The sequence below is a fragment of the Mirounga angustirostris genome, unplaced genomic scaffold (assembly GCF_029215605.1).
Source record: "Mirounga angustirostris isolate CCGP_5_RB_7025 unplaced genomic scaffold, mMirAng1.0.hap1 SCAF_7, whole genome shotgun sequence".
Lineage (NCBI taxonomy): Eukaryota > Metazoa > Chordata > Mammalia > Carnivora > Phocidae > Mirounga > Mirounga angustirostris.
In genome coordinates, this window is record NW_026991715.1 from 146959815 (window position 1) to 146987186 (window position 27372).

The 27372-nt window shown below is 43.3% G+C and overlaps 1 protein-coding gene across 5 annotated transcripts in view; it reads left to right on the forward strand.

Annotated features, from left to right (window-relative positions):
- The window catches only part of SEMA5A (semaphorin 5A), a 472196-nt gene that overhangs the window by 142031 nt on the left and 302793 nt on the right, over positions 1-27372 (forward strand). For all 5 annotated transcript variants that reach the window (XM_045863616.3, XM_064596872.1, XM_064596869.1 and 2 more), the window contains exon 3: positions 22395-22592. In XM_045863616.3, coding sequence (XP_045719572.1) covers positions 22472-22592 — 121 coding nt within the window. In that variant the 5' untranslated portion in view covers positions 22395-22471. The remainder of the gene's footprint in view (positions 1-22394; positions 22593-27372) is intronic.

Here is a 27372-nt window from a genome sequence, read left to right on the forward strand (position 1 = left end):
AGGCAGGGGCTCCCAGTGAGATTGGGTTGCATCTTGCAGGCCATGCTCAGGGACTGTCCATGGGATCAAGTCCAGAGGGTCCAGACAAGAGGCATTTAAGTCGTATTGAAGGTAAATGGAAGAAAGAGAGAAGAGAGGCAGGTATGTTCACCCAGGACACTGGTCAGGGCAGGAGAGAAGGGCATTCAACAGGGACCGTTTTGTGGCCACTTTGGGGGCCTGTGTTGGGGACGTTAAAAGGACAGGTAGATGGTATTGGTATTTTCAGCAAGGAGAAAGAGTTGGCAAAGGTTAGTATATTTTTCCAGAGTCACCAAGCTAGAAAGGAGGGCAGAATTCAAACCCACATCTGCCTGATTCCAGAGATCTCTCCGAAGACCTATGGAACAAGCCTTTTGCATGGTGGAATTGGAGATAAAGCCATAGCATCTCTTCTGAAATTGAGGGTGAGGTTGAGATGTGCCCCTTCTAGAAAGCCTTGAGAGGAGTGTGGATAGTGGAGATTAGCTGTCAAAGTCCTAAAATTTTTAGCTCTGTGGTTATATATCTACAGTGGAACCAACTAGTCGTTGGCCATGAGCAAAATTACCTTATTTATTAATTGTATGAATATGTGGACGTTTTCCCAATCCTTCTTTACAGGTTAGGGTTAAGAGAAAAGAGAGGACTAAGAGAGTAGTGTTTAGACATTTGGGTCCAGTGTGTGTGTGTGCACGCATGTGTAATTGTTTTAAGCATGTGCTTATAGCAAATAAGGAGACCGTTCTCCATGTTATAGACCAGTCCACACCATTGTCTAGAGATTCATATGTGGCGTCCCCTTGGACTGTAACAGGCTGACATTTGATTTATCAGAGCATGCTGGAGACAGTGTGCTGGCCTGCTTGGGGACACTGGTATGGAGGGTTTGGTGACAGTCAGGAGAAGAGGCAGCTGTTTGTTATGACTATATATTGCGCTTAGCTAGCAACCCTTGGCCAATTCTCATCCTTGACATTTTTTAGTACAACTCCCATGGGATAAGAATCTTGCCCAGAGAATCCCTCTAGGGTAAGAATCTTGCTCTGTGGTCAAGGAATTTAAGTTCTAAAGTTATGCTTGCTAAAGATTTATAGGATTGTGATTTGGGGAAAACATAACTATTTCATGATGCGAAATGCTAATTTGACAGTTCACAACACACTAAGTTCAACCTCTTGCTGTGGGAACCACGCAGGGAGGGGTGATTCTGACATTTAGAAGCTGAGAAGAGGACCACGAGGGACTGCTGACTTGGGGTCATTACACAGGTGTTGTGCAAGAGAGGCTTCATTAAGAGGTGGACCTTGTGATCCCTGGGATAGTTCTGAGATTCCAGAAAAGCATGTTTAATAATGGAGGGTGGATATGGTGGGAAACATTCTCTTTGACTGACAGATGGTGCTAGATCCTGTGACTTCAATGGAACTTAGTGCTTTGAGCAAAAAAGTATCAGAGCATTTGTGGTTTATACATCATTGATGTCCCATGTCCAAGAGCTTGGGTACAGCTTCTGTGGATATTGCCCCTCTACCTTCATGCCCACTGGCTCTTCCAACTTCCTCTTCTTTTGGAGAATGACCAATACTGGAAAAACTTTCCTTTAGCTATCTGATTTAATTGCTTTAACCCTGGAAAAACACTGGGGAGGAATGGAAATTTCTATCAAATGTGTTTAGCTGAAGAAGTGTGTGCAGGGTCTGTAGGGATTGTTGAAGGGGGTGCATGGAATGTATGTTGGAGATGACAGTGAGTTTGGGGGCTTGGAGAGTCCTCCACCTACACAATTCTTAGGTAAGTGAGTTATAAAATTATTTTAAAGTGTTAAGTGGAATATAAGTCCTTTAAACTATGAGGTAATTTATATTGATAAATCATAAGAATTGTATAATAATGAATAATTATAAACAGGGTAAGATATTTAAAGTTATTCTGGAGTCAGAGGCTTCATGAATATGTGTATGGCAACAAGCTATCTGGGTAACTAGTCCATTTCAGCCTAAAGCTGCTTTGGGCTCATTTCTGGGTTTTCTGTTCTGTTCTGTTGATCTATGGGTTTAATTTTGTGTTGGTACTATTCTGTTTTGATCACTACAACTTCGTAATATAACTTGAAGTCTGGAACTATGATGCCTCCAGCTTTGCTTTTCTTTTTCACAATTGCTCAGGCTATTCAGGGTCTTTTTTGGTTCCAAACAAATTTTAGGATTGTGTGTTCTAGTTCTGTGAAAAATGCTGTTGATTGGGATTGCACTAAATGTGTAGGTTCCTTTGGGTAGTATAGATATTTTAACAGTGTTTGTTCTTCCAATCCCTGAGCATGAAATGTCTTCCCATTTCTTTGTGTCCTCTTCAATTTCTTTCATCACTGTTTTACTGTTTTCAGGGTACAGGTCTTTCAACTTTTTGGTTATGTTTATTCCTAGGTACTTTATTATTTTTCATGTAATTGTAAATGGGATTTTTTTTTTCTTCATTTCTCTTTCTACTGCCTCATTATTAGTCTATAGAAATGCAACAGATTTCTGTATGTTGATTTTTGTATCCTGAGACTGCTGAATTTGTTTATCAGTTCTAGTAGTCTTTGCCTGGAGTCTTTCGGGTTTTTTATATATATTATCATGTCATCTGTAAATAGTGAAAGTTTTGCTTCTTCCTTACCGATTTGGATGCCTTTTATTTCTTTTTGTTGTCTGATTGCTGTGGCTAGGACTTCTAGTACAGTGTTGAATAAAAGTGGTGAGAGTGGACATCCTTGTCTTGTTCCTGACTTTAGGGGGGAAGCTCTCAGCTTTTCCCTATTGAGGATGATGTTTGGGGTGGGTTTTTCAAGGCCTCTAATATGTTCCAGTATGTTCTCTTTAAACCTACTTTGTTGAGGGATCTTATCGTGAATGGATGTTGTAGTTAGTCAGATGCTTTTTCTGTATCTGTTGAAATGATATTGTTTTTATCCTTTCTCTTGTTGATGTGAGGTATCACATTGATTTGCAAATACTAAACTACCCTTACAAGGCAGGAATAGATCTCACTTGATCATAGTGAATGGATAAAGAAGATGTGGAATATTATTCAGCCATAAAAAGAATGAAATCTTGCCATCTGCAACCACATGGATGGAGCTGGAGGATATAATGCTAGGCAAAATCAGTGAGTCGGAGAAAGACAAATACCATATGATTTCACTCGTATGTGGATTTTAAGAAACAAAACAAATGAGCAATGGGAAGAAGAGAGAGAGAGACAAACCAAGAAATGGACTCTTTCTATTTTAAAGAATGATTTATTTATTTGAGAGGGAGAGAGGGAGAGAGAGAGAGAGAGCACAAGTTGGGGGGAGGGGCAGAGGGAGAAAAGAGAGAATCCTCACGCAGACTCCCCACTGAGCACAGGCCCAATGAGGGCTCGATCCCAGGATCCTGAGATGACTTTAGCTGAAACCAAGAGTTGGATGCTTAACCGACTGAGCCACCCAGGCACCCCTAGACTCTTAACTCTAGAGAACAAACTGATGGTTACCAGAGGGGAGGTACATGGGGGGATGGATGAAATAGGTGATGGGGGTGAAGGGGTGCACTTGTAATGAGTACCAGGTGATGTACGGAAGTGTTGAATCACTCACTGTATTGTACACTTGAAACTAATAAAAATCTGTTAACTACCCTGGAATTAAAATAAAAACTTGGGCACCTGGGTGGCTCAGTCGTTAAGCGTCTGCCTTCGGCTCAGGTTATGATCCCAGGGTCCTGGGATCGAGTCCCCCATCGGGCTCCTTGCTTAGTGGGAGTCCGGTTCTCCCTCTCCCTCTGTCCCTGCTTGTCCCCCCTCTCTGGCTGTATCTCTCTCTGTCAAATAAATAAAATCTTTAAAAAAAAATAAAATAAAAACTTAATAACAAATTTGTTTTGGGCTCCAAAGCAAATGTCGATTTCACATTGGTTTTTCTATGGCTCTTTTAGTTTTTACAGAGACCAGTAGCTCGCCCAACCCTACTCCTCATCTATGTCAGGTTAGTGGGCACTTGGCCAGTGAAAAGCTTGGTATATGAAGAGCCCTCTCCTTACTGGCACCCCCGTCACCACTGTCACCTAATGCCACTGCCGAGGCCCCTCTTCCCTGAAACTGGAAAGATCCACCAAAGTCCCCCCTCGGAATGAGCCATACTCCACTTTCTTTCTTACCTTAATTTCTGGTGCTGGAACCATCATCTCAGCAACCTGGGAGCCTGAGTCGGAGTTTGGAATTGGCTTTTTATAACAGCTTGATATGTAATTCACATACAATAAATTTCACCCTTTTAAGGTTTACTGTTCTTTTCATATATTCTCAAGAGTTGTGCACCAGCCACTGTTTAATTTTGGAATATTTTCATCACCCCAGAAAGAAAACCTGAACCTATCAGTGAAAACTCCCCGTCCCCTCTCTCCTTAACCCCTGGCAACCACTAATCTATACTCCGTCTCTATGGATCTGCCTCTGGCAGACATTTCATACAAATGCAGTCAAACGGTATGTGGCCTTCTGTGACTGGTTTCTTCCCCTTAGCATAATGTTTTCAAGGGTCATCTGTGGTGTGGCATCTGTCAGCACTTTGTTCCCTTTTCTAGCTGAGTGCTGTTACACTGTAGGAAATATTACATTTCTCTATCCATTCACTGTTCATTGGGCATTTGGATTATTTCTGCTTTTTCGGACCATTATGAATAGTGCTGCTATTACCATTCATGTACAAGCTTTTGTGTGGACATATATTTTTATTTTTCTTAGGTATATATCTAGGAATGAAATTGCTACGTCACTGGAATTTTTTTTTTTTTAAGATTTTATTTATTTATTTGACAGCGAGAGACACAGCAAGAGAGGGAACATAAGCAGGGGGAGTGGAAGAGGGAGAAGCAGGCTCCCCGCAGAGCAAGGAGCCCGATGCAGGGCTCGATCCCAGGACCCTGGGAACATGACCTGAGCCGAAGGCAGATGCTTAACAACTGAGCCACCCAGGCGCCCCACGTCACTGGAATTTTTACAGAGACAAATACTTTAGTAGCATCTTACGTTGAGATGTAGCATGCACTTTTCAGAGTTTAAAAATGTGGTGCTTTCTCCATTGGTGTTGGTAGATTATGGTTGCAGAATTGACAGCAGTCTAAAATAGAATTGCACAGTGGTTTTTTGAGTCAAACCCAAGTGAATTCAAGTTCTGGCACTGCCTTCTAGACTGACGGTAACCTTGGGCTGGAAGGTTGAGTTCTTTGAATCATAGTTTCTTGTCTGGATTAAACCTGGGTCTGTGATTCTCAGGCTGTCATGGTTTTTTTCAAAAGGTTTTCATGTCATTGCATGCAGAAAATGGTAACGTTTGTGTGGATAAAATTGGTAAATGGGGAAGACTTTTCACCTGGAGGCTAAGGGGTTGGTTCTTGGCTGTGACTCTCATCTGTTAGGAAATTGTTTCTTCAATGTGTCTGCACCCAACTTTTTAAAAAGAATATTTTATTTGTATATTTGAGAGAGAATGAGAGAGAGAGAACGAGAGAGCACCAGCAGGAGGAGGGGCAGAGGCAGAGAGAGAAGCAGACTCCCCACTGAGCAGGGAGCCCGACGTGGGGCTGGATCCCAGGATCCTGAGATCGTGGCCTGAGCCAAAGTCAGATGCTTACCGACTGAGCCACCCAGGTGCCCCAATGTGTCTGCACTGTCGCCTCTTCTTGTAACCTCTCCTCTTTTAATCTGTGAGAATCACCATTAACCACTTGAGAAAGATGTTGGACAATAAACTAAGCCTTTGAAGGGTTATGAGCTCACTGTGTTTTATCTTCACTGTGGTGTGTGGAGGAAACTTGCAAGATTCATGAAGACTCGGGCGATGGTGCTTTTGAACACTTTAGCTCTGGGTTCCACTTAGAAAGGTATGGTTGACCCCTACGAATGCCCATCATTTGACCTGGCATTTGATGCCATACTGTTGTCCTATTTTTTTTTTTTCTAGGCTTTGGAACATCATATTGTTTTCCTTGATTTGTTTTATTCTGTGCTTGCTCTAGTCTGTAGGTCTTCGGTCAGTGTGGAGTTTAGGTAAAACATTGGATTTAAATTCTGGATTCCCGCTGTGAGTAAAATCGTTGGCTGTGTGGAATTTCCTCTAGAGAAGTTGGGCATAGCATCTTGTTCTGTTTGATTTTTCTCTGGGGATGATAGCTCTGGTCAGCTCTCCCCTTAGAATAGGACCATCCATACGCTGCAGGTGTTTGGGAACATGATGGCCCTCGAGCCCTGATCAGATAAAAGAATTCTGGTCCTTTTAAAAATAATTAAAGGTGGTCTTTAACACCATCTCCCCTATTGTTGCTGCTGTTTTCAAGCATGACCACGTGTAACTAACGTGTCCAGGCTGGACTTAATAGATAGAGCTTCTTCTGTTTTGGGGTGATGGAAATGAATCAGTGAAGGGGCTTAGGTCAATTCATCTTGATTCTTCTCTGTAGCGTTTTCTTAGCACATAATACATGTAAGTTTTTCCTGATGATCACACATTCCCATTTGCAGTAAACTTGCAAAAACAGTCCCCCAAAGTATGAAACAATTATGTGGACCCACATATCTCAGAACATGCTAATGATTGGGTATATTTTCCTCCAGATGTTAATTGTAACAGCGAAGATCCGCATTGTCATATCTAACAATTATTGAGCACTTACGATGGGCCTGGCGTTGTTCTAAGTGTTTCACGTTGCTGAGAACAGTAAATCTTCACAAACTGTGTGAGAAAGGCACAGAGGTTGTCCCCACCTGAAGATGGAAATAGAGGGCACATAATCAGCATGAAGCAGAGCTGGGATTTGCATCCAATTTATAGTCAGACATGGAGACCAGGCTTCCAGTATTTATAGGTTTACATTTCACTGTGAGAATGTGTGTGTGTGCAAGCACGTGAGCATGCATTTTGGTAGGTGTGTCCTTCCTCCGTGTGTGTGCGCGCCCATTTGTTTATATGTGCCACACAGAGTTTATTTTCTACCAATACACTTAATACTACTTCTCATCGCCTTATCATTTCTTTTAAAAATAATCTCCTGTCTTCCTGATGTATTTAATTTGTAAAAAACCATTTTCTTCTCTCCAAATAGAAGCTTCCAAATCATGATTGTAACGCGTAATGTTCAGACGAGGAGGAATGTATTTCACCTTAAGTCTTCGCTGACATAAAAGACGAATGCCTTTGGAGAATGTTCAGCAAAGTATATGACTACTTTTAAGTCCTTTCAGGTTTTTCAGGGTCTGTATGGGTGTGTTTTGGTGTGTCAAATCACTATAGCACGTTTAGTTAGACAGCCATAACCACCGCCAACTTCTTCATGGTTGTGTTTTAAAAATGGCCATCAAAGCAATCCTGGATTCAACCAGGTAGAGACAGACTTTTTTCGGACTTTTCAAGTAAGCAGCTTTGTTTCACAACTTGCCAATTCGTTGTGATCTGGGATTAGTTACTGAACTGGATAGATGTGTCTGTGCTTCTCTGTGAGGAGTTATCCTCAGCCAGCGAGTTCTGTGCCTGGAACATCTGATTTTTCCAGAGTGTGTGTTTGTGCGTAAAAGCCCAGCCCCATCACCTCCATCTCATCTCCATAGTTAATGAGCTGCTCTTTGTGGTGCTGTGGTTGTAACCAGAGAGAACTGCGGGAATTTTCCAGAACAGTGAGCTTAAGCATAATATTTGCCTCTCACATATGATGTTAGAGAGAGCACATCACTTTCTTCTATACACTCAACCAGAAACACAATCTAGTGCTTCTCAACAAAACAAACGTGTGTGTTAGCTTTCCTGTAATGAATGCGCAGGGGTGTATTATTCACCAAGCTAAAGTGGCAGATTAGAGGACAGAAACCCAGTATAGCCACGTCAGGATGGATAACATTTATCAGCGCCTGTGTGCCTGAGCATTTCTCTTCAACGTAAGCAGAGAGCTTTGTATAATACGGTTTATCCGTCAAGGCTGATGAAACCAATTTCATTTCCTTAGGCAAGAGTGAATTTTTTTCCCCCTCCCCGGGTGAAATGAATCTAGAAAGTAAAAGAGTGGGAGGTCCCGTTTGTAGAAATGTCTGTCACTGACTCCCAGTTCACGCCTGTGTGCCTAACTCTTCCTCACTGGACTTCAAATGAGAATAGGAATTTCCTGTGGTTGTGGAGAATACTTAGGAAGTTGGCTCTGCTCTGAGAGGTTTCTCTAACCATCCCTCCTTCGTACCTGCGCTGCCTCTGCCCTACAGCCCTCTCTCCAGGATGTCTTCCCCCCTGCACCCAGCAAGTCAGCCTGAATGGAATCTAAATACGTGTATTAGGGCTCCTGTCTGAAGGCTGGTCACCCTCTGTCACCATACAAAGTTATTTTTAAAAAAAATTTATTTTATAAATTCATTTAATTGACATATAGTGTATTATTAGTTTCAGAGGTAGAATTTAGTGTTTCATCAGTTGCATATTACACCCAGTGCTCATTACATCACTTGCCCTCCTTAATGCCCATCCCCCAGTTACCGCAGACCCCCACCCCATCCGCTCCAGGAACCCTCAGTTTGTTTCCTATAGTGAAGAGTCGCTTATGGTTTGTCTCCCTCTCTGATTTCATCTTATTTTATTTTTCCTTCCCCTCCCCTATGATCCTGTTTTGTTTCTTAAATTCCACATATATGTGAGATCATATGATAATTGTCTTTCTTTGGTTGTCTTTCGCTTAGCATAATACCCTCTAGTTCCATCCACGTTGTTGCAAATGGCAAGATTTCATTTTTTTTTTGATGGCTGAGTAATAGTCCATTTTATATATATATATATATATATATACCACATCTTCTTTATCCATTCATCTGTCAGTGGACATCTGGGCTCTTTCCATAGTTTGACTGTTGTGGACACTGCTGCTATAAACATTGGGGTGCAGGTGCTCCTTTGGATCACTATGTTTGTATCCTTTGGGTAAATACCTAGTTGTGCAATTGCTGGGTCGTAGGGTAGCTCTATTTTTAACCTTTTGAGGAACCTCCAAAGTTATTTTTTTTTCAAGATTTTATTTATTTGAGAGAGAGAGCAAGAGTATGAGTGGGGGGAGGGGCAGAGAGAGGGACAAGCAGACTCCCCGCTGAGTGCAGAGCCCAACGCGGGACTTGATCCCAGGACCCTGAGATCATGACCTGAGCCGAAGTCAGATGCTTAACTGACTGAGCCACCCAGGCGCCCCGTCACTGTACAAAGTTATTACAGTATTATTGACTATATTCCCTATACTGTGCATGACATCCCCATGACTTATTTATTTTATAACTGGAAATTTGTACCTCTTAATCTCCTTTACCTATTTCACCCTCCCTCAACCCCTTCCAGCTCTGGTAACCGCTAGTTTGTTTCCTGTATTCATGAGTCTGTTTCTGTTTTGTTCTGTTTTGTTTATTCATTCGTTTTGTTTTTAAGAATCCACATACAAGTGAAATCATATGTTACTTGTCTTTCTCCATCCGACCTATTTTGCTGTGCATAATACCCTCTAGGTCCATCCATGTTGTGGCAAATGGTAAGATTTCCTTCTTTTTATGGCTGAATGATGTTCTCTCTATATATCAGATCTTCTTTCTTCCATTTATCTATCCATGGACACTTCGGTTGATTCCATAGCTTGGCTGTTGTAAATCATGCTGCGATAGACATAGGGGTGCATATTTTTATGTCAGCGTGTAGAGTTTTACTACACTGGGTTTACAAGCTGCATCATATTTAATAGTATGGATGGGCCATAATTTAGTTGATCTCATTACAAATAACTTTGGTCTTTGCATTTCAAACAGGTAAATGCATTTGCTTTCTTACCCCCATTCTTAGTAAATTCTACCCTGAGACATTATTCCATTTCTCTGTGAAAAGTGTGGCCTTTTTATTTCCAGCAGATTTACATGATTCCTGTGCTTCCAACACTCGCCTGATGCCCAACCTCCTTCTATATTAGCCTGCCACTTCTTTCCAGTATATGTTAATGGTTGGCTGGTGCATTCGTTCAACAAATATTCGATACTTTCTGTGTGCAGAGAACTGTGATGTCTTTGAGGGGCCACAGCAATTAGGGGGGCACAGGCTCTGTCCTCGAATAACCCTGCTACACTGCAAGGCTGCTGTGTCACAAGGCAGAAGAAGCCAGACTCTGTGGCAGAGTGACCTGAGGGCTATGGATATTGCATCCTAAGGAGGCTTGGACGAACTGCCCTTGCTTTCTCAATGGAGAAATGGTCACATGAATAGGAGCACTGGTGTTTGATCTGGAACTTGGAGGGACTTTGAGGTTCTCATACTAGACCGGGAGGGATGTGTTCGAGGCAGAAGTGTGGATGTGGGAAGTGTGGGCATGAGCAGAATTAGTGAGTGCTCAAATTTGATCTGGGTGTCTTGATAGGAGGAAGTCGATGAGGAACAGACCTACCTCTGTTGCCCATTCAGCATCCATTCATTTTCATGTTAGCACCACTGTGAAGTTTCTGTTGACGTTTCCTTGCTTTCCCATATAGCTGTAACAAATTCAAAATATTTACTCTTTTTTAATTTGCAGTAAATACGGATTTACTGCATTCTATATTATTCTTGACATTTTTTTTTCCTCCCGGCATTCTGTATCTAATATTCCTTTACCCTACATCATTTCAAATGAACTCATCTAATTTTGAGCCCTGGCTTTGAATTCCATATTACAGATGTTGGAACCTGAGGCCTGAGGCTTATGTTGGAGCTAGTGCGGACCCAGGTGCTCTGGTCCCGAGTCTGTGCTAGCATCCCCCAGTGCTCCTCTCCTACACCTGTTGGGGGGCGGGGTGGGTCCCTGGGACATTGTAGGCAATTCTTCACCTTTTGCAAGACAGAAGCCGGAATCAGACCTCCTGCAGCTGTGTCTGAGCCCCTTCACCGCTGGGGACGGACTTCCCAAGTTGATGCAACCTGATGTTCCTTTTTCTGGACTTAGACTCAGGAATTGTTCCTTTTGTGTTTTTACAACCATATTCACCATCGCCTGGCTTTTAATATTTTGAAGTACAGGACTTAAGACACTTAGGGATGACTTTTCAACCATGGAGGCCTTTCTCGTGATGTCCTGGATGACCTTTCCACATCTCTGGCTAATGAACTGAAGAATAAAATACCATATGTTCACAGCACTTCTGCGTTTCACAGCATTGCATTATGTGCTAATCATTCGATGCTTTTGTGGCAGCGAATTCAGGGTCTTTATTGACTTATTCTTGTGAAATCTTACCTAAGAGGCTGATTCCCTGCCAGTGAACTTAGTCGTTTTCCATAGAAATTCCCTGAAATGTTGCCGTAAGCACTACTCAGTGGCCCTGGCAGAAAATGTGGGTCTGCACAATGATGTTTTCCATCACTTGGACAAAGACTATCTTGGTTTCTATCCCCTCTAGTCCCTAATCCGTCAGTCAGTAATATTTATTATATGTCAGACTCTCTTCTAGGCCCTGGGGATATCAAATGAACAGAACTAAGGCTCAGTTCAAGGCTTATATCTGAGTAGGTTAAACAGGCCATAAACAAGTATGTCAGTTGAGTGATTTCAAGTAGTTTTAAGTGAAAAGAAGAGAAAAATCAGAGAATCTGGTAGAGAGTAAGACATGGTGCTGTAGCTGGCCTGGTCGGGGATGCCTTTGAGTGGGTGACATCTGAGTGAGATTAGAAAGGAGGACGTTTGGAAGGACCTAGAGAAAAGACTTCTGGACCCACATGCCAATAGGTGCTGTCTGAAAGGTGATGAGTTTGGTGAGTAAAAGGACCAGAGAGGCGGTCCGAGCACGTGTGTGTGTGTGTGTGTCTGCATGCACACTCGTGTGTGGTCTGGGCATGGGCCCCGGGGGTGCTGGCGAAGGTGCCGAAGTGGATGGGGCTGACCCCAAAGCAGTTCTTGGTTTGGGTCAAGGCAGCTACCATTTTACTCTCTGCTTCAATGAGTTAGACTTTTTCGAACTCCTTACAAAGATTACTCCGGTTACAACGTAGAGAATGGACTGTTGAGGGGGGCAAGAGTGAAAAGCCCCAAGACTGACTAGAGGGGCTCCTGCTGATTCCGGGGGAGAGATGGAGTGGTTTGCTATGGAACTGTAGCTGTGGAGACGAGCGAAGAGGACAGGGGTGTGATCCAGTTGGCACGGTTCAGTGATGCTTTACAGTATCCTGTGGGGAAATTAGAGAAAACAAAATGCCTCTAGCTGTGACAGGGATTTGAGGCAGGAAGCAGATTTGGGGAGAATCAGTGGTTAGTTTGGTCCATGTTGAGTTGGAGGTAATTCTTTGTCAGTCAAGTAGAAGTGAAAAGCAGGTGGAAGTTGCAGTTTTGGGGACGGGGAGGAGGCAGAGGTAGGAATTTCTATTCACCAAGTGATGGATCGTCCCCTATGTCATGGGTCCCCCAAGAGGGTGTGGGGGTGGTGGCCAGAGGATGACACAAGACACTGGGAAGGCTGTCCCCAGTGTGCAGAGGCTGGTGCTCTTTCATCGTTGGCTGGACTAAATCTTGCTCAGGAAAGTCTCTGGCTCTAGTGTCGGTGAATCATGCTGCAGCTAGTTATTTAGTGAAATTTCTATCCCCACAGAAACACATATTCAGGCCCATCGTGAAGTTGGCTGGTAGAAATAGGGCATCTTCTGATCCTTTCAGCCAGGGTATCCCACAGCTCCCAATCCCTAGTCAATAAGTGATCAGTGCAGAAATGTGGGAAAGACAGCGTTGGTATCTGCAGAACAGTAGGATGAACCTGGGCTTTGAAGCCAGGGACTTTTCTGTGAGAATTTTTAGTTCTTCTGTTTACTTGGGAGTTTTCCTTGAGTCGCCATATGTATGAAATAGGAAAGAATAGTAATACTTATTTTATAGGTTTATCTCAGCAACAAAAGAGATACATTCATACTATACATAAGCACAGCACCCTCTCTGCAGTTTCTTAAATTCTATTATTCTCTGATTGGTGGAATCTTTGATTTTGATATGGTATGTCTTAGTATTTTTTCATTTTAGTGATGATTTCTTATTCTTGTTTTTATTTTATAAAAATAAAGGGAGGGAGAGAGAGAGTGAGTGAGAGTGAGCAAGGGAGGAGGGGCAGAGGGAGAGGGAGAGGGAGAATCTTAAGCAGACTCTGGCTCAGCACGGAGCCTGATGTGGGACTCAGTCTCACGACCCAGAGATCATGACCTGAGCCGAAATCAAGGGTCGGATGCTTAACCGACTGAGCCACCCAGGAGCCCCACTTATTCTTGTTTTTAATAAACTGACCCCAAAATTACAATGACATTAGTCCCCCCTTATTTCTGGGGATATGTTCTAAGACCCTCAGTGGATGCCTAAAACCACAAATAGTACCAAATCCTATATATCCTATGTTTTTTTATAATACGTATCGATGATAAAGTTCAGTTTATAAATCAGGCATAGTAAGAGATTGACAACGACAGCAATACTAAGAGAGCAATTATGACAACATACTGTAATAAAAGTTATGTGAATGTGGTCTCTCTCAAAATATCTTATCGTCCTGTACTCAGCCTTCTTCTTGTGATGGTGTGAGGTAATGAAATGCCTGTCTGATGAGAGGAAATGCAGTGAGTGATGTAGGCACTGTGACGTCCTGTGAGGCTGCTATTTACCTTCTGACCACGTGTCAGAAGGAAGATCATCTGCCTCTGGACTGTGGTTGACCACAGGAAGCTGGGACAACGGACAGCAGAGCCACGAACAGATAAGGAGGGATGATTGTAATGCTCTTGAGGCCTTCTGTTTTGTGTTTCATTTTTTAAAGACTGAAGATCATGACAGATCTGAATAAACACAGATGTATCAATTATGACATATCTGATCCATTGGGTTGAATAGGTATCATTGGATATCGGACACAAAGGTCGTTCCCAACTAAAATCTGAAAACAATAAATCAGGAGCATTTTCATTAAATAATGCTGGTTTTTTCAAGTGTACCAGCCATCCATTTTCTGTGAATAGATCTGATAATATTTCAAGGTATTTGTGTTTTCACCTTGGAATAATGAATTTGATGAATGTATTTCTCCTATAAATTATAATACCCTCCTTTTTCTGCCCTCTGACTTTTCAAGTGGTTCCAAGGAGCTATGGTGTTCCAGAGAACCTTGTTTGAGCCCCTCAGGGTTCACACACTTTGGTTATGTCTTCCATGTGCTTTCGTGTTTCGAGGCCCAGGAGACTTCCTCTTTTCAGCCGCTCTGCCTATAATAATCCCTCATCCCTTTGACCATTAATTGGAAAATTATGACATTTAGAAAGGACATTTCTCAAAACCATGGGAATCCTTGTATTTGGACCAGATGCTAGGAGAATTTTAATAGAGGAATAAAACATCTGTGAAAATGAAGAGCAGAGTCACAGACAAAAAGAGAACATGAACAGCATATTGATGGGAGCATAAACATTGTGAGGAAGGTAGAGAGGTGTATGTGGATTTACATTATTTTTTTTCCCATTAATTCATTTCTCCAGCAGTGATTGTTCATCTCTCCTATGTCTTGTAGTGTCCAGAGGTTGATATTTTCTACAGCCTGGTTTAGAGTGAGGCAGAAACACAGGTAATGGTGGTTTCTAGTGGCTAAGGCTGCAATAGAGATGAGTGTTGTTGTACAGTGGGGCCAGGTGAGAAACATGAACTCTGAGATGAAGCTTAATGATTTGGGTGAGAAGCAAGGAAACCCGTCAAGAAACATCTGACATTGCACAGATGAGAAATAGAGGGTTTGGTTCGGGTGGGGTGGAGGGCACGACTCTGGATATGGGTAGGGAAAGAGTTGTCAGGATGTAGTGACAACATGCCAGGGGGATTCTGGGAAGATGAAGGAGGGAGAAGGTGGCAGGTGAGTCCTCAGACGATGGGCTGGGTATCTGACTAAACAATGTAGCTAACTGTGAGAGGAAATAGGCCCAAAGGAGAAAGTTGGTAAAGACAGATAATGAGGTCACCTTTAGATGAGGTATCTCCACCTTATTTATGTGAAAACGTATATTTTGATTTATATATCTGGGTTATGTGCAGAGCTCTCAAAGAGAGTTATAGATTTAGAAGTCACCAGGTTTTAGAAAGTACGTAAAGTTGTGTGAGTTTGAAGACACAGGCCACTGAGAGTGCGCAGATTGAGAAGAAATGAATGTTCAGGAGAGATTGGGGTGTACCTTCATTTAAAGGGAAGACTAAGAAGTAGGAGTTCTGGATGTACAAGAACACAGGGAGATGGGGCTGTTAAGGAAACCAGGAGGGGGGTGTTGGGAGATATTCAAGGGAAAAGTCAATGGGCACAAATGCCATGGAGATATCCAGCTGCATGAGCTCCCTGGGTTGGCAGTGACAAGGTGACGAGTGATGTTGGTCAGTCATGAAACCACAAGGGTGGATCCTTCTTTCCTGCTCCCATTGTGTACTGTTGCATGTTGGCATACATGACGTACCTTCTGGTTGACAAGGATGAAAGTGGCACTCCAGGTCCTGCTTAGCTGAACTAAAAACCAAAGGGAGGGGCGCCTGGGTGGCTCAGTCGGTTAAGTGTCTGCCTTCGGCTCAGGTCATGGTCCCAGGGTCCTGGGATCGAGTCCCGCATCAGGCTCCCTGCTCAGTGGACAGTCTGCTTCTCCCTCTCCCTCTGCCTCTACCCCCGTTGGTGCTTCCTCTCTCTGTCAAATAAATAAATAAAATCTTTAAAAAAATAAAAAATAAAACCAGTGGGAGCTATGAATAGTAATTTATCCACCATGAGTCATTTATCACTTGATTTCTGATTGTGTCCATATGAATTTCCTGCCTTGGGGAAATGTCTCTGGATGAATCTGTTAGAAATTGTTGATACAGTTGTGTTGCCTTGAAGGGCCCATTATTTTTCTTTTCTTTCTTCCCTCTCTCCCTCTCTTTCTTCTCCCTCCCTCTTTTTCTTTTCTTTTTTCTTTTCTTCTCTTCTCTTCTCCTTCTCCTTCCTTCCTTCCCTTCCTTCCCTCCCTCGTTCCCCCTCCCTTCCTCCTTTCTCCCTTCCTTTCCTTCTTTTCTTCCTTTCCTTCTTTTCTTCCTTCCTTCCTTCCTTCCTTCCTTCCTTCCTTCCTTCCTTCCTTCCTTCCTTCCTTCCTTCCTTCTTCTCTCTCCATCTCTTTCTTTCGGGCTTCTGGTTGCTTTAGCTAGCACAGAAGTGGATTGAGTGAACTTTCACTTAGTTTTAAAGCCTGCTGACAGATAATATTGCCTTTGTGTAAATAATAATTTTATCTAATGGACTTCATTTATTTTTATGGTTCCTCCAGGCGATCTGGGGCTAAACAAGGGGAAATAGGCAAAACGGTAGTAACAGTTCCCTTTGAAGAGAGATATAAAACAAGGTCACTGGAGCCAAACCATTACTGAAATGTATAAAATCGTTTAATGTTTGCTTTTTCCCAATTTATATCATGAGGTCATTTTATATAGTCATCACATTCCATCTTATCTCTGTTCAAATAGGATAAAAATCTATGAGTAACAGAGCCAACTTCTTATCCAGTTACCTGAAGGTGGCCACGAGGGGTGCCCCTGTATGTCCGGGCAGTCCGTGTTTTCATTAACACGTTCCTAAAATATTTCTCTAAGTCATTTACGTTCAATCCTTTTTGGCTGAAACTTGGCAGTCAAGGTACATGGGTTAAAATAATATAAAAATTTTTACCAAAAAAATGTATGTTAACAAGCAAAAAGGCAGTATGTTTTGGGAACATCCTGATTCTCCTCATTGACTCAACTCAATAACAAGAGAGCTTTAATTTCACTTTATTTCCTAAAGAATAAAATGTTCAGTTATTGGTTTTGAAAAAGGTTAGAAGAATCTATTTACTCGAGCACTGTGCATTAACGCAAGTTTATTGTTTTATTGATTCTTCATTTAATCCCATTTCCTGTTCAGCACCTAGAGTATCTGATACTATCCTAAAGAGAGACCATGGATTCATTCAAGATACGTGCCTTCCAGCCCCGAACACAGCCCGCGCTTTGGTCCTCCGGGAGCATCCACTCATTCCTCTTCTCTGAACACTGTAGCTGAAACCTCTTTAGACGCCATGGCTTCTGTCTTCTTTCTCCTGTGTTTCCTGAGACTTTGCTCTGACTTCTGGTTGACAGTTATGCAGGGGTAGACGTTCACTTGCTTGACAGTTCTTGCCTGGACTGTGGCCTCTGCATCTTTGCCCTGCTGTGTCGGAGGGCTGTACCTTGAGCTCAGGTGACCCCCTTCAGTGTGGTTGGCTAGAGGCCGCCCCTCCCTCCCCTGGTCTTAGATTCATTCACCTGTAGGATCTTTGACCCTGGCTGAGCCTCTGCCTTCTCAGCTGCAGAGTGATCTCACCTGCCCTTCACCTCAAATTCAGCGGGTTGTTGACTCATTTCCTGTCTCACGTGCCAGGGGATAGCACAAACCACCTCCTGGTGTTGTTTGCTCAGGGCAAGGGATGGGTGAATGTTGGCCGTGCCATTCCTGATTCATGCGGACGGCCGGGTGAGCATGTTGGAATGCATCGTCTCGGGACCGTAACGATGTGTTCAGTCCATAATGAAATAAGTCAAACTCAGAAACAGGACAGGTCGTGTGAGCCCCCATGCAAGCAGTGATGAGGAAGCAGGTTCTGTAATTGGTAGCCCGTGGTTCCCCGAAGGGAACTGCTGCGTGGGCGGCCGCTGTGTGCGCAGAAGGGGGAACCAGCGTGACCCTTGGTGTCGCGGACTCGGGGCTGACTCGGGGCTGGCCCGGGGCCCGCGGCACCAGCCGATGAACTGATGTGTGTGCCAGGCTTCCTCTGAGGACCCTGCTTAGGCCGGAGAGGCTGGCGGGAAGCCTTTGCAGGGGGAGGAGTGGCCGTGGCATTAGCGGACGGGTTGTGGGTGAAAGGCACCCTCCTTTCCTTGGGTTCCTTGGGTTTCCTTCCTGAGGGTTTTTGAATAGGGCAGGGCTGTTTACCTCTCAGCAGAGGATGACTGCGCGACACTGTATTTGGCCATGCCAGGGGGTGTCGGGGGTGCCGGATACTGGAATGTTGCTTTCACTTTGGGCTGGGACTTAGTCTCTGGGTGAGCCTTGGAATAGGGCCAAGAGGTGGGAAGATCGATGACACGTCAACCTTGCAGAAAGAAGTGTCTGTCCATCCCCTCCTACCTGTTGTGCCGTTTGTGTTTCTGATGTTTCCACAGACTGGCTGCTCACAATGCGGGGGCCCCCGGGCAGCCTCATCCCGTTGATACAAGGACAGTTGGGCTGAAGACAGGCAAGCAGGCAGGCATGGGGCCCGGCTCCCTGAACCCTCTCGGTCAGCTCGGTGGCTCTGTTCCCTGCCCGACTCAGGCATCTTCTCTCCCATGAAAGTCCTTCAAGCCAGCAGGTAGGAGCTGGGCCGGAGGGTTTCTGTGGATTCTGAATTGCCCCAGCGGGTCCGGCCGCTTCCAAACATACAGTAGGTCTGGAGCTCAGAGGATACACTGCTTCCCCTGCCCAGAAGTACATTAAGCTTATTTTAGGTCTGTTTTTATTAATAACTGGTTAGACTTTGTTCCCTAAGCAAAACTTTTTGTGTAAGCTTTCATTCTTTGGATTTCTTTTTTATCTGACAGCATTTTTTTTAGACTAAAAGGAATAGTCATTTTTTCACCAAAGCCTATTCATTTGCAGTGTGGGTGTGAATGGGAAATGTTATTTATTGCACAAACACTTATATACAGAGTTTTGCTTATTTAGATGGAGCTTATAGGGGGTTCCTCCCACATCAGGAAACTAAAAGGAAGGCTTCAGGGATTTTAAAGTAGATGCAACAAAAATGTTTTATTTTGTAGCCCAAACCAGCCTGTTGTGCTACATCTGCCTATTGGCAAAATCACTTATTTAGCATGAAATCACCTAATATATTTTGAATTTTCCAGAGGTGCCTAGGATGACACCAGAACAACTTTTATTGAAATTGATCCTTTGAAATTTCCTTCCTAAGGTGTCTCCCCAGCGAAACAAGTAGTCGTAATTAATGGGACATTCATTTTTATTGGAGTTTTGCTGAAATGAGTCAATACAAAGTCAGTTGGGTGATTTATGTAAGTATTTTAAAATGAACTTTCAAGTGATGACAGCTTGTCTAATTTCTAAAGAGGAGAGGGATTGTGATCCATATAAATCAGAAGTTCTCAACCGGGGGCGATTTGGCAATGGAGGCAATTTTGGTTGGCACACGTGGGGCCAGGGGCGCTATTGGCATTGAGTGGGTCGAGACCAGGGATGCTGTTAAATACATAGGGCAGCTACCAGAACAGATGATTGGCTCTAATTGTCACTAGTGCTGAGATGGTGCGTGCAAAGCCCTGGTATAAATATGCCCCTGCCCAAGAGGCAAGAGCTTTATTATATTCAGGGGAAGTTAGAATTGCCGAGTCCAGGATGGAGGGACCTGCTCTTGAGATCTACGCTATGCAGAGGAGAAGACATTCAAGGAATCAGCCTCCCCGGGTGGCATCTGAGAAAAGCCCACTCTAAGTGAAGACTGAATGCCCTTCCCTGGCACCTTCCCGGGACGGCTGTTTATAGTGTCTTTATTTTGAGAAAAGAGGTAGCATGTTATAGCCTGAAAATTACAAACTTCTAAAAATCACCTGTTCTCATTAAACCCGCTTTCCTTAGGTTAACGTGGCCAGCCTGTAATTTTGTCTCCTCACCAGTCGAACTCCGTGTCCTATTTTAGCTGCTCTTTAACTTGACAGGGCATGTCCCGCTTCTCTGTCACTCTCCGGATCCCAGGGAAGGCACGTTCTAGGCGCTTGTGTGATTTTTCTCTACCTTTCCTTCCGGAGGCAGCCGAGTCAGGCTGGAGACAGGAGTGAGGACTACTCTCAGTGTAGGGCAAGTCCATGGGCAGCGGGTCTGTCTGTGTTGACACATGGAAGAATTACGTGCAAGGGAAGAATTTGCTCTTAGCTCCTGGTGGACTTGTGCTGGGTCTCGGGGTCGAGACCAGGTAGCGCCCCCGTCCGTCGGACTGGTGCCCCTGGTCCAGATCTCCTTGTCCTGATGAAGATTCTCTCCTTTGCCTCCCCCCCCCGCCCCCCGCCACTGCTCCCTCTCTAAAATAAACAACTCAGTCTTTAAAAAATGAAAATAAAATGTGTAATGTCTGTGCTCCAGTCCTACTGGATTTCTGTGTTGCCCTGTGCCCTTGGTGCTCCATCTCTGTTTTCCTTCTCTTTGTGGGGGTCACTTGTTCAATTACAGTTTCCCAGTAGGTGGTTCTCTTTAACCCTTTCTTTTGCTTCCCTGCTTTCCCCTGGTGAAGCTTAGCCCCATCCAGAATGTAAACATTCCAAACCTCCAGTTCTGTCTCTGAATTCTTGTTTTTCTTAGCACCCAACCTGGCTTTGCCGCAGTCTGCTGTCTTCCCTTAAATATCCTCTCGGCATCTTAAGCCCCACACACGTGAAACTGAATGATCATATTCTCATCTAAATAAAGTTCTTCTGTTGATTATGATATCTAAATGAGAGGCATTACTGCTCTTATGGTCACTTGTATTCTCTGTCTTGAGTCTGTGCCTCTTTGCTTTCTTTTGCCCCAAATGTAGCAGATTAGAATGACCACCATTTTGTTATATTTCATACTTTGGAGGTTAGGAATTTGGGCAGGGCTCAACTGGGTGATTCTTTTGCTCTTGTGATACTGAGGTTACTCGGTGGGTTTCAGCTTTACTCAGCTTTGATGGGGATGGCTGGGAAGCTGGCCTCAGTGGGAAATGTCCCTGGGAGTCCCTATATGTGGCTTCTGTAACATGGCTGTCTCGGCTAGTTGGGACTTCTGATTCTGGTTTCTTAGCACCCCAGAGAATGTGTTCTAAGGGACAGGAAGTGGAAATTGCTAGGTTCTTAGGGTATGGGCTTGGAAACTAGCAAGCCATCACTTTAGTTAAATTCGAATGAACAAAGCAGTTACAGAGCCAATCCAGATCCAAGAGAACGGGCATAAACCCGGCTTTCATGGGTCGAAGAAGTCGTGGCCATGTTTAGTTTGCCATACTTCCCCTTTCCCATCACACTGAGTGTTTGCTGTGCTTGCCTGAATTTTTATTCACATCGATAACACCCAGAGTCACAGCTTCATTTATTTCTCTCCTGAATAGTTACTGTAGGTTCAAATTAACTTCTCTATCTTTATGCTCTTCTCTATCCAATTTCCTGCATACACTATTCTGAGAACAACCCTTTACATTTCTTCTGCAGTTACTCTACCATGGTAGCTTGTTGACTAGAAATAGAGACCTCAGACGTTGGTGTAGGGCCCCTTCCAGATCTTAACCCAAGCCCCTGTCTAAACTGCTTCCCACTAACTCTCCTTTATATCTCCTGGGATCTGGCTCAAGTACAGTAAACTGTTCCCCAAACTGTTATTACCGCCTCCTTCCTCAGGAGCACGTCTTCATCCCCCTTCCCTTGGCATGAAATGCACTTCCAGAATCCTCCATCTGTTGAAATCCTTTTTATTCTTCAGTATGAAACCCAAATGTGAGCTCTGCACGGGACCTGCCTGGGTTCCTCTAAATGGTGGTGGTGCTCTCCTAAGTCCTAAAACACTCCTGCCCCTTTCCACGCTTTTCTAATGGCTTGGCTTACAGTTATTTTTACAAGCCCATCTTATTTTAAAGCTTATTAATCTTCTAAATTATTCATAATCTTTAAAGTCTCCCAGCTCCCAGCCTAGCAATTTCATTTCACCCAGTAGGTGCTCACTATGGCTTTTTATTTGATTCATGCTGGATTTCCAGCCAGAAGCTTTGCAGGCAGGTCATCTATAAATTTCAAAGGATACATTCACCAAATATGGGCAATTTTTAAGAGTTGGGTAGCATAGTATCAGGTTATTGAGAGAAGACAGTGGTCGTGGTGTTAAACAGGGGCTTTGGATGTCAAAAAGGGAAGGGCAGGGATCCTCAGGGTTTCCACGCATGGATCTGTGCTAGCGTGAGGGGGCGAGGAAGATATTCTAAGGGAAAAACCATCAGCGGTCCCAGCTGTTAAACTGCTTTTTTCAGGAGTGATGACTTGGTACGGGTTAAACTTGAACATTTCTCCTTTTATAATAAATGGGTTATTTCATAAAACTATGGGCCGGAAGAGAGGTCTGTACCAAGACATACTCACATGTATTTGAAATACCACCTAGAAAAAGGTAAGTTTGTCCAAGCCCTCGAAGGCTCTCCTTTTTTAAAGCTAGTGATGAGGCTTAACTAAAAGACCACCCACCGGAGAACCTGAACTCACAGTCATCTAATTGTTCTCTTTTGTGTGTTTTAGGCACTTGCCCCACATGACAGGAAGACGAGCTTCTGGTTAGAAGATAAGTGCCCAGAGTCCAAGGCCGTCTGCCCACCATGAAGGGGACCTGCGTCATTGCATGGCTCTTCTCCAGCCTGGGGTGGTGGAGACTCGCCCAGCCGGAAACAGATGCATCTCAGTGCCAGAGAGCGGAGCACCCGGTCATTTCCTATAAAGGTGAGGGGCAGGCACCCTCGGACTGCAAGGGTATCACTTACATGCATTTTCCATAGTCAGTGATAGAGAATAACAATGGTTATTGCTCTGTCATTCTGTGACTCGTGTTTTAGACATCATTTAAAATACAAGTACAAGTGCAAAATTCTCCATTGCAAGAACTTCCTATTCCGAAACTGATCACTACAATCTCGAGAAGAATTCAAAATTGGAGTTATTATGGGTAGAAAATCCCATTGTTAAGGCCGCCTTTATTTAAAGGTGCTGCGAGCCTCCTAGGCATTCGAACCAGGGGCTAAAAATGTGATCTACAGAAATAATAATAAAACCAAGTAACAAAAAATTCACTTCAGCGTTTCCCAACAAAGCCTTAGTCTTACCACAAAACTTAAATGCCTTGATCTCCCTATGTCACACTGCATGGCAGACAGAATTGATTTAATGTCTTAAGAATGTCAGTGGATCTGTAGGATTAATTACTTAGTATGTGTGTCCAGTCATTTTTTTCTTTTATTTATCAAAATTTATTTAGGGCTCTCTCTACCCTGGGTACTCTAAGCCTTCAGGATGAAAAATAAATTAGTCTTTGTCCCTGTCCTCAAGGAACTTACAGTTATATTACCAAACCAACTATAATTAATCAGATATTATATTTTAATAATTCATCCAATAAATAGCTTTATGTTTTAAACTTTATATCATGAAAAATTTCAAATATCTGCAAAAATAGAAAGAATAATCTAAGGAACACCCAACCCAACATTTATTAATTCATGTCCCACCTTTTTTCTTTTAAATCCACATGCATGCTCCACCCCACACCCACCAAATTATTTTGAAGCAAATTCAAAAAATCATATAATTGTATCTATAATATTTCAGTACATGGTTATGAAAGAAAGGGAATTCCCGGTGCCATGATTGCATCAGACCAAAAATGCAAAAAAAAAAAAAAAAAAAACCCAAAAAAACAACAACAAAAAAACAAACCCAATTCCATAAAATCATCTGACATCCAGTGAGTATTGTGAGATCCCTGATGGTCTCATGAATGCTGATGCGTTTTTTTTGTTGTTGTTGTTGTTGTTAACAGTTGGGTTGAATCAGGATCTAAATGGAGCTCATACACTTCAGTTGGTTGGTCTTCTGTTTTGTTGTAGTTGTTGTTGCTTCCTTTGCAAATTAGTTACAGAAGAAATCCGAGCTCTTTGTCCTATAGCATTTCCCACAGTCTGGATTTTGCCAAGTGCATCCCCTTGGTGTTCAAAAGTTCTGTCTCGAATATTTGTGTGAATTCATAGAGGTATCAAGAGGAGGCTTCGATTCAGGTTCGAATCTTTCTGTCTCCCCTGTGGCACGGATGGTACCGTGTCCATCTGTAGGAAGGCAGGTCTTGTCTAGTGTGAAATTAGCAGTCCGTGATGGTCATGGCCGGAATCTACCGATTCATTCAACGGTGTAAAGCTGGGATTTCCTAATTTTATTATTCCTTCTTCATTTAGTAACAAGAATATTTCTGTATAAAGTAACTTTCCCTTATCAACTATGTGAATATCTTGAGGCTACAGCTCATATAGGAAAGTCAGAATTAATGCTTTTGTCCTTTTCTTCCCTTTCCTAGTTTTTTTGTTTTTTGTTTTTTTAAAGACTAGTTGGTTCTCTAACATTATCCAAAGGGAGCAAGTAAGATGTTATGTTTACTTTTTGTTTTGTCTTGTTTTCTTATTTTGGTTATTAGAATCATTGTTAATATATGGATTTTTAACATTTGAATTATTTCAAGCAATTGCAGTTTTGATGCTTATAGGGGGTGAAATCATCTCATTTTAAGCCCGTGGAAGCGTCTTCAAGTGGGCTTCTGAACTATTCTGACATAACCCAGGTTGCCTTTGCTAGCTTGCTTACTCTCTGGGACAGCAAGATGTTCTTGATTCTTCTCAGCCGCTTCCTTCCGTAGACCTGAGAATCAGCCATTTTGGGCTGATTTAAGCACGGACATCCCCAGTGTTAGGTCTTTTCAGTGTACAGAACTCAGGAAAAATTTTTTAAAAAGCACCATAATTCCTCTGGATGCTTCCAGTTCATCTCTAAGATCCTAGGGTTTTTCTGAACCTCTTCTACCTTCTGTCTGTGTCTTTTTGTCCTGGGCACAGAATCCTGAGTCTCTGCAGCCACCACAGTCATTCCTTTGCCTTTTCCTGCAGTAGACCCTGCATCGTTTCAGAGAGAGTCAAGCAACTCTAGTCGTTTTTGATGACTCAAAGTGCTATAAGATGGTCTGCTTCTCTTCTTTTAGTCCTCGGGCTACCAATGTCCTTGGGAAACTAAAGCAATTACTTCACTTGAAGGAATTTCCTTTTGCATGGTTATGCTGCCAACTCAAAACCTGGTTTGTTTCATTTGTTTAATTTCCCTTTTGATTTTTAGAAATTAAAAAAACTTTACCTTATTATGTAGTGTTGCAGAGTTTCATTAATGAAAACGAGGCGTGTTCAGAGAAACTGCCTTCACTTGTGTTTTCTCCACTCTGTTCCCTCTCTCTGCACTCAGCTAAACTTTCACTTCTATTTTAAGGTCCGTGCTTCTTTTCTCGGTCTAGCATTTTTTTGACATGGTGGTATATCCTGGAGTCCACTCCCTAGTGGCACCCTCCATGCCACTCCTTTTCAGAGCGCATAGTTCTCCATCGTGTGATGAACCGTAGTGTACTCAGCATCAGCCCAATGGGAGATGTTTAGGGTATTTTCTGTCCTTTGTGGTCATGGGTAGTGTTATGATGAGTAACGCCTACTGCAGACATCTCTTAATCCTTTACAAGGGTACCACTGGAAAAGAATCCTAGCAGTGGGATTGCTATGTCAAAGGATAAATGCATATGTGGTTTTGCTAGATATTGCCCAATTCCCTTTCATGAAGGTTGAGCCATTCTGTATTCTCGTTCCCCCTGGGTATGAGGATCTGTTTCCCACCGCCCTTTCCCATGGAGTGTACTATCACTCTTCGGGATTTGGACTAATCCCATAGTTTGTAAATGACCTCTCAGCATAATTTCAACTTGCATATGTTTAAGTTGGAGCAAATGATTTACAAACATTTAACAGGTGCCTGTTATGTGCCTGTTTGTACTAAATATTGAGGAGATAGAGCAAAAAACATGGTCCCCATTAAGGGTTTAGAATATCTCAAGGAATATAAGCCAAAAGGAACATTGCATTACATTCTATTAAGGGTCCTAACAGGTGTCTTGGCTGGGTGCTGTGGGAGCCCAGGAGAGGGGCATCTGAACCAGAGAGCCTGGGTTTTAGGAGAGTTGTTACAGGTTTCTGGGATGAGGCAACAGCAGAACTGAGTCCCAAATGATTGTTAGAAGGTGTTTATGAGTCTGATGAATGGAGAGACGTCTCGGGGAGAGAAAAAGAGCAAGTGAGGGAGAGGAGCATAGCAGGTCCTGGCAAGTCTCCTGTAAGGTGAGCCACGAAATCTTCATTTAGGTTATGGAGAGGAGGTGGAGGGAGATGAGGCCGAAGTAGTTGTAGGGGTTCAATATTGTCCGGCATCTGAAGGCCCCTTAAGAAGCTCCCCCATCTGGACAGATTCCGTGTTCAGAATGGCAAAGGCAGCAGGGAGAGCCCATCCTGAGTTTGCCGCTGTGATCAGAGCGAGCAGTCATGAGGCACTAAGCTAAAGGGATGGTAGCAGAAATGTAAAGAATTAGGTGAATTCTAGAAATGCGTAGGTGTTGATGATTTCATGGATGTAGGACAGGAGGGAGAAGGAGGCACTGTGTATGATCCCCAAGTTCTTGGCTGTTGATTCCATACAGAATAAAGAAGGGGAATTGAAAATGATGATTTCAGATTGAGAAAGCTGAGTCCCTACCTGCCCTCAGATGGGCTGTCTAGCTGAGAGCGAGGCATCATGGGATCCAAGAAGGGAGAGGCATCCCTCCGAATATGGGATGATGCAGAGTTCGAGGCTGACGTGGGCCAGAGGGCAGAGTGACAAAGTCATCCTGGTTTGTCCAGGACTTTCCTGGAGATAGCACTGAAAGTCCTATGATCTGTGTATTAGTTTCTTAGGTTTACTCTAACAAAATATGACAAACTGGGTGACTTAAAACAATAGAAATATTTTCTCTCATAGTTCTGGAGGCTAGAAGTAAAAAAAAAGAAAAAGAAAAAGAAAAAAGAAACCAAGGTGTCAGCAGGGCCATGCTTTCTCTGACAGCTCTAGGGAAGAATCCTTCTCTGCCTCTTCTTAACTTCTGGGAGTTGTCCGCAGTCCTTGGCGGTCCCAGGCTCGTAGATGCATCCCTCCAACCTGAGTCTGTACCCACATGCCATTCTCTTGGTGTGGCTGTCTTTTTGTCTTCTCCTCTTTTTGTAAAGACACTGGTCATATTGGATGTAGGGCTCACCCTCACCCAGCATGATCTCATTTTAACTAATTACATCTGAAAAGACCCTCTTTCTAAGTGAGGTCACATTCATAGATACTAAGGTTTGGACTTCCGTATCTTTTTCGGGGGAACACAAACCTGTAAGCAGTGGCATACATCAGAGCAGTTTCAGGGCAGGGCTGGGGGAAGAACCTCGATGGTAATGAGCAGAGAAACAAATGTGAGGTGAAGGAAGAGATATAAAAGGAGACAGTTATTGACTCAGCCAGCAGGGATGTGAGAGCAGGGGACAGCTTTTAAGAGAGCGTTACTTAATCATCCTTAAGTGGTGATGGGGAAAGGCCAGGTGAAGGAAGAGGCTGAAGAGAGGAGGAGATAATT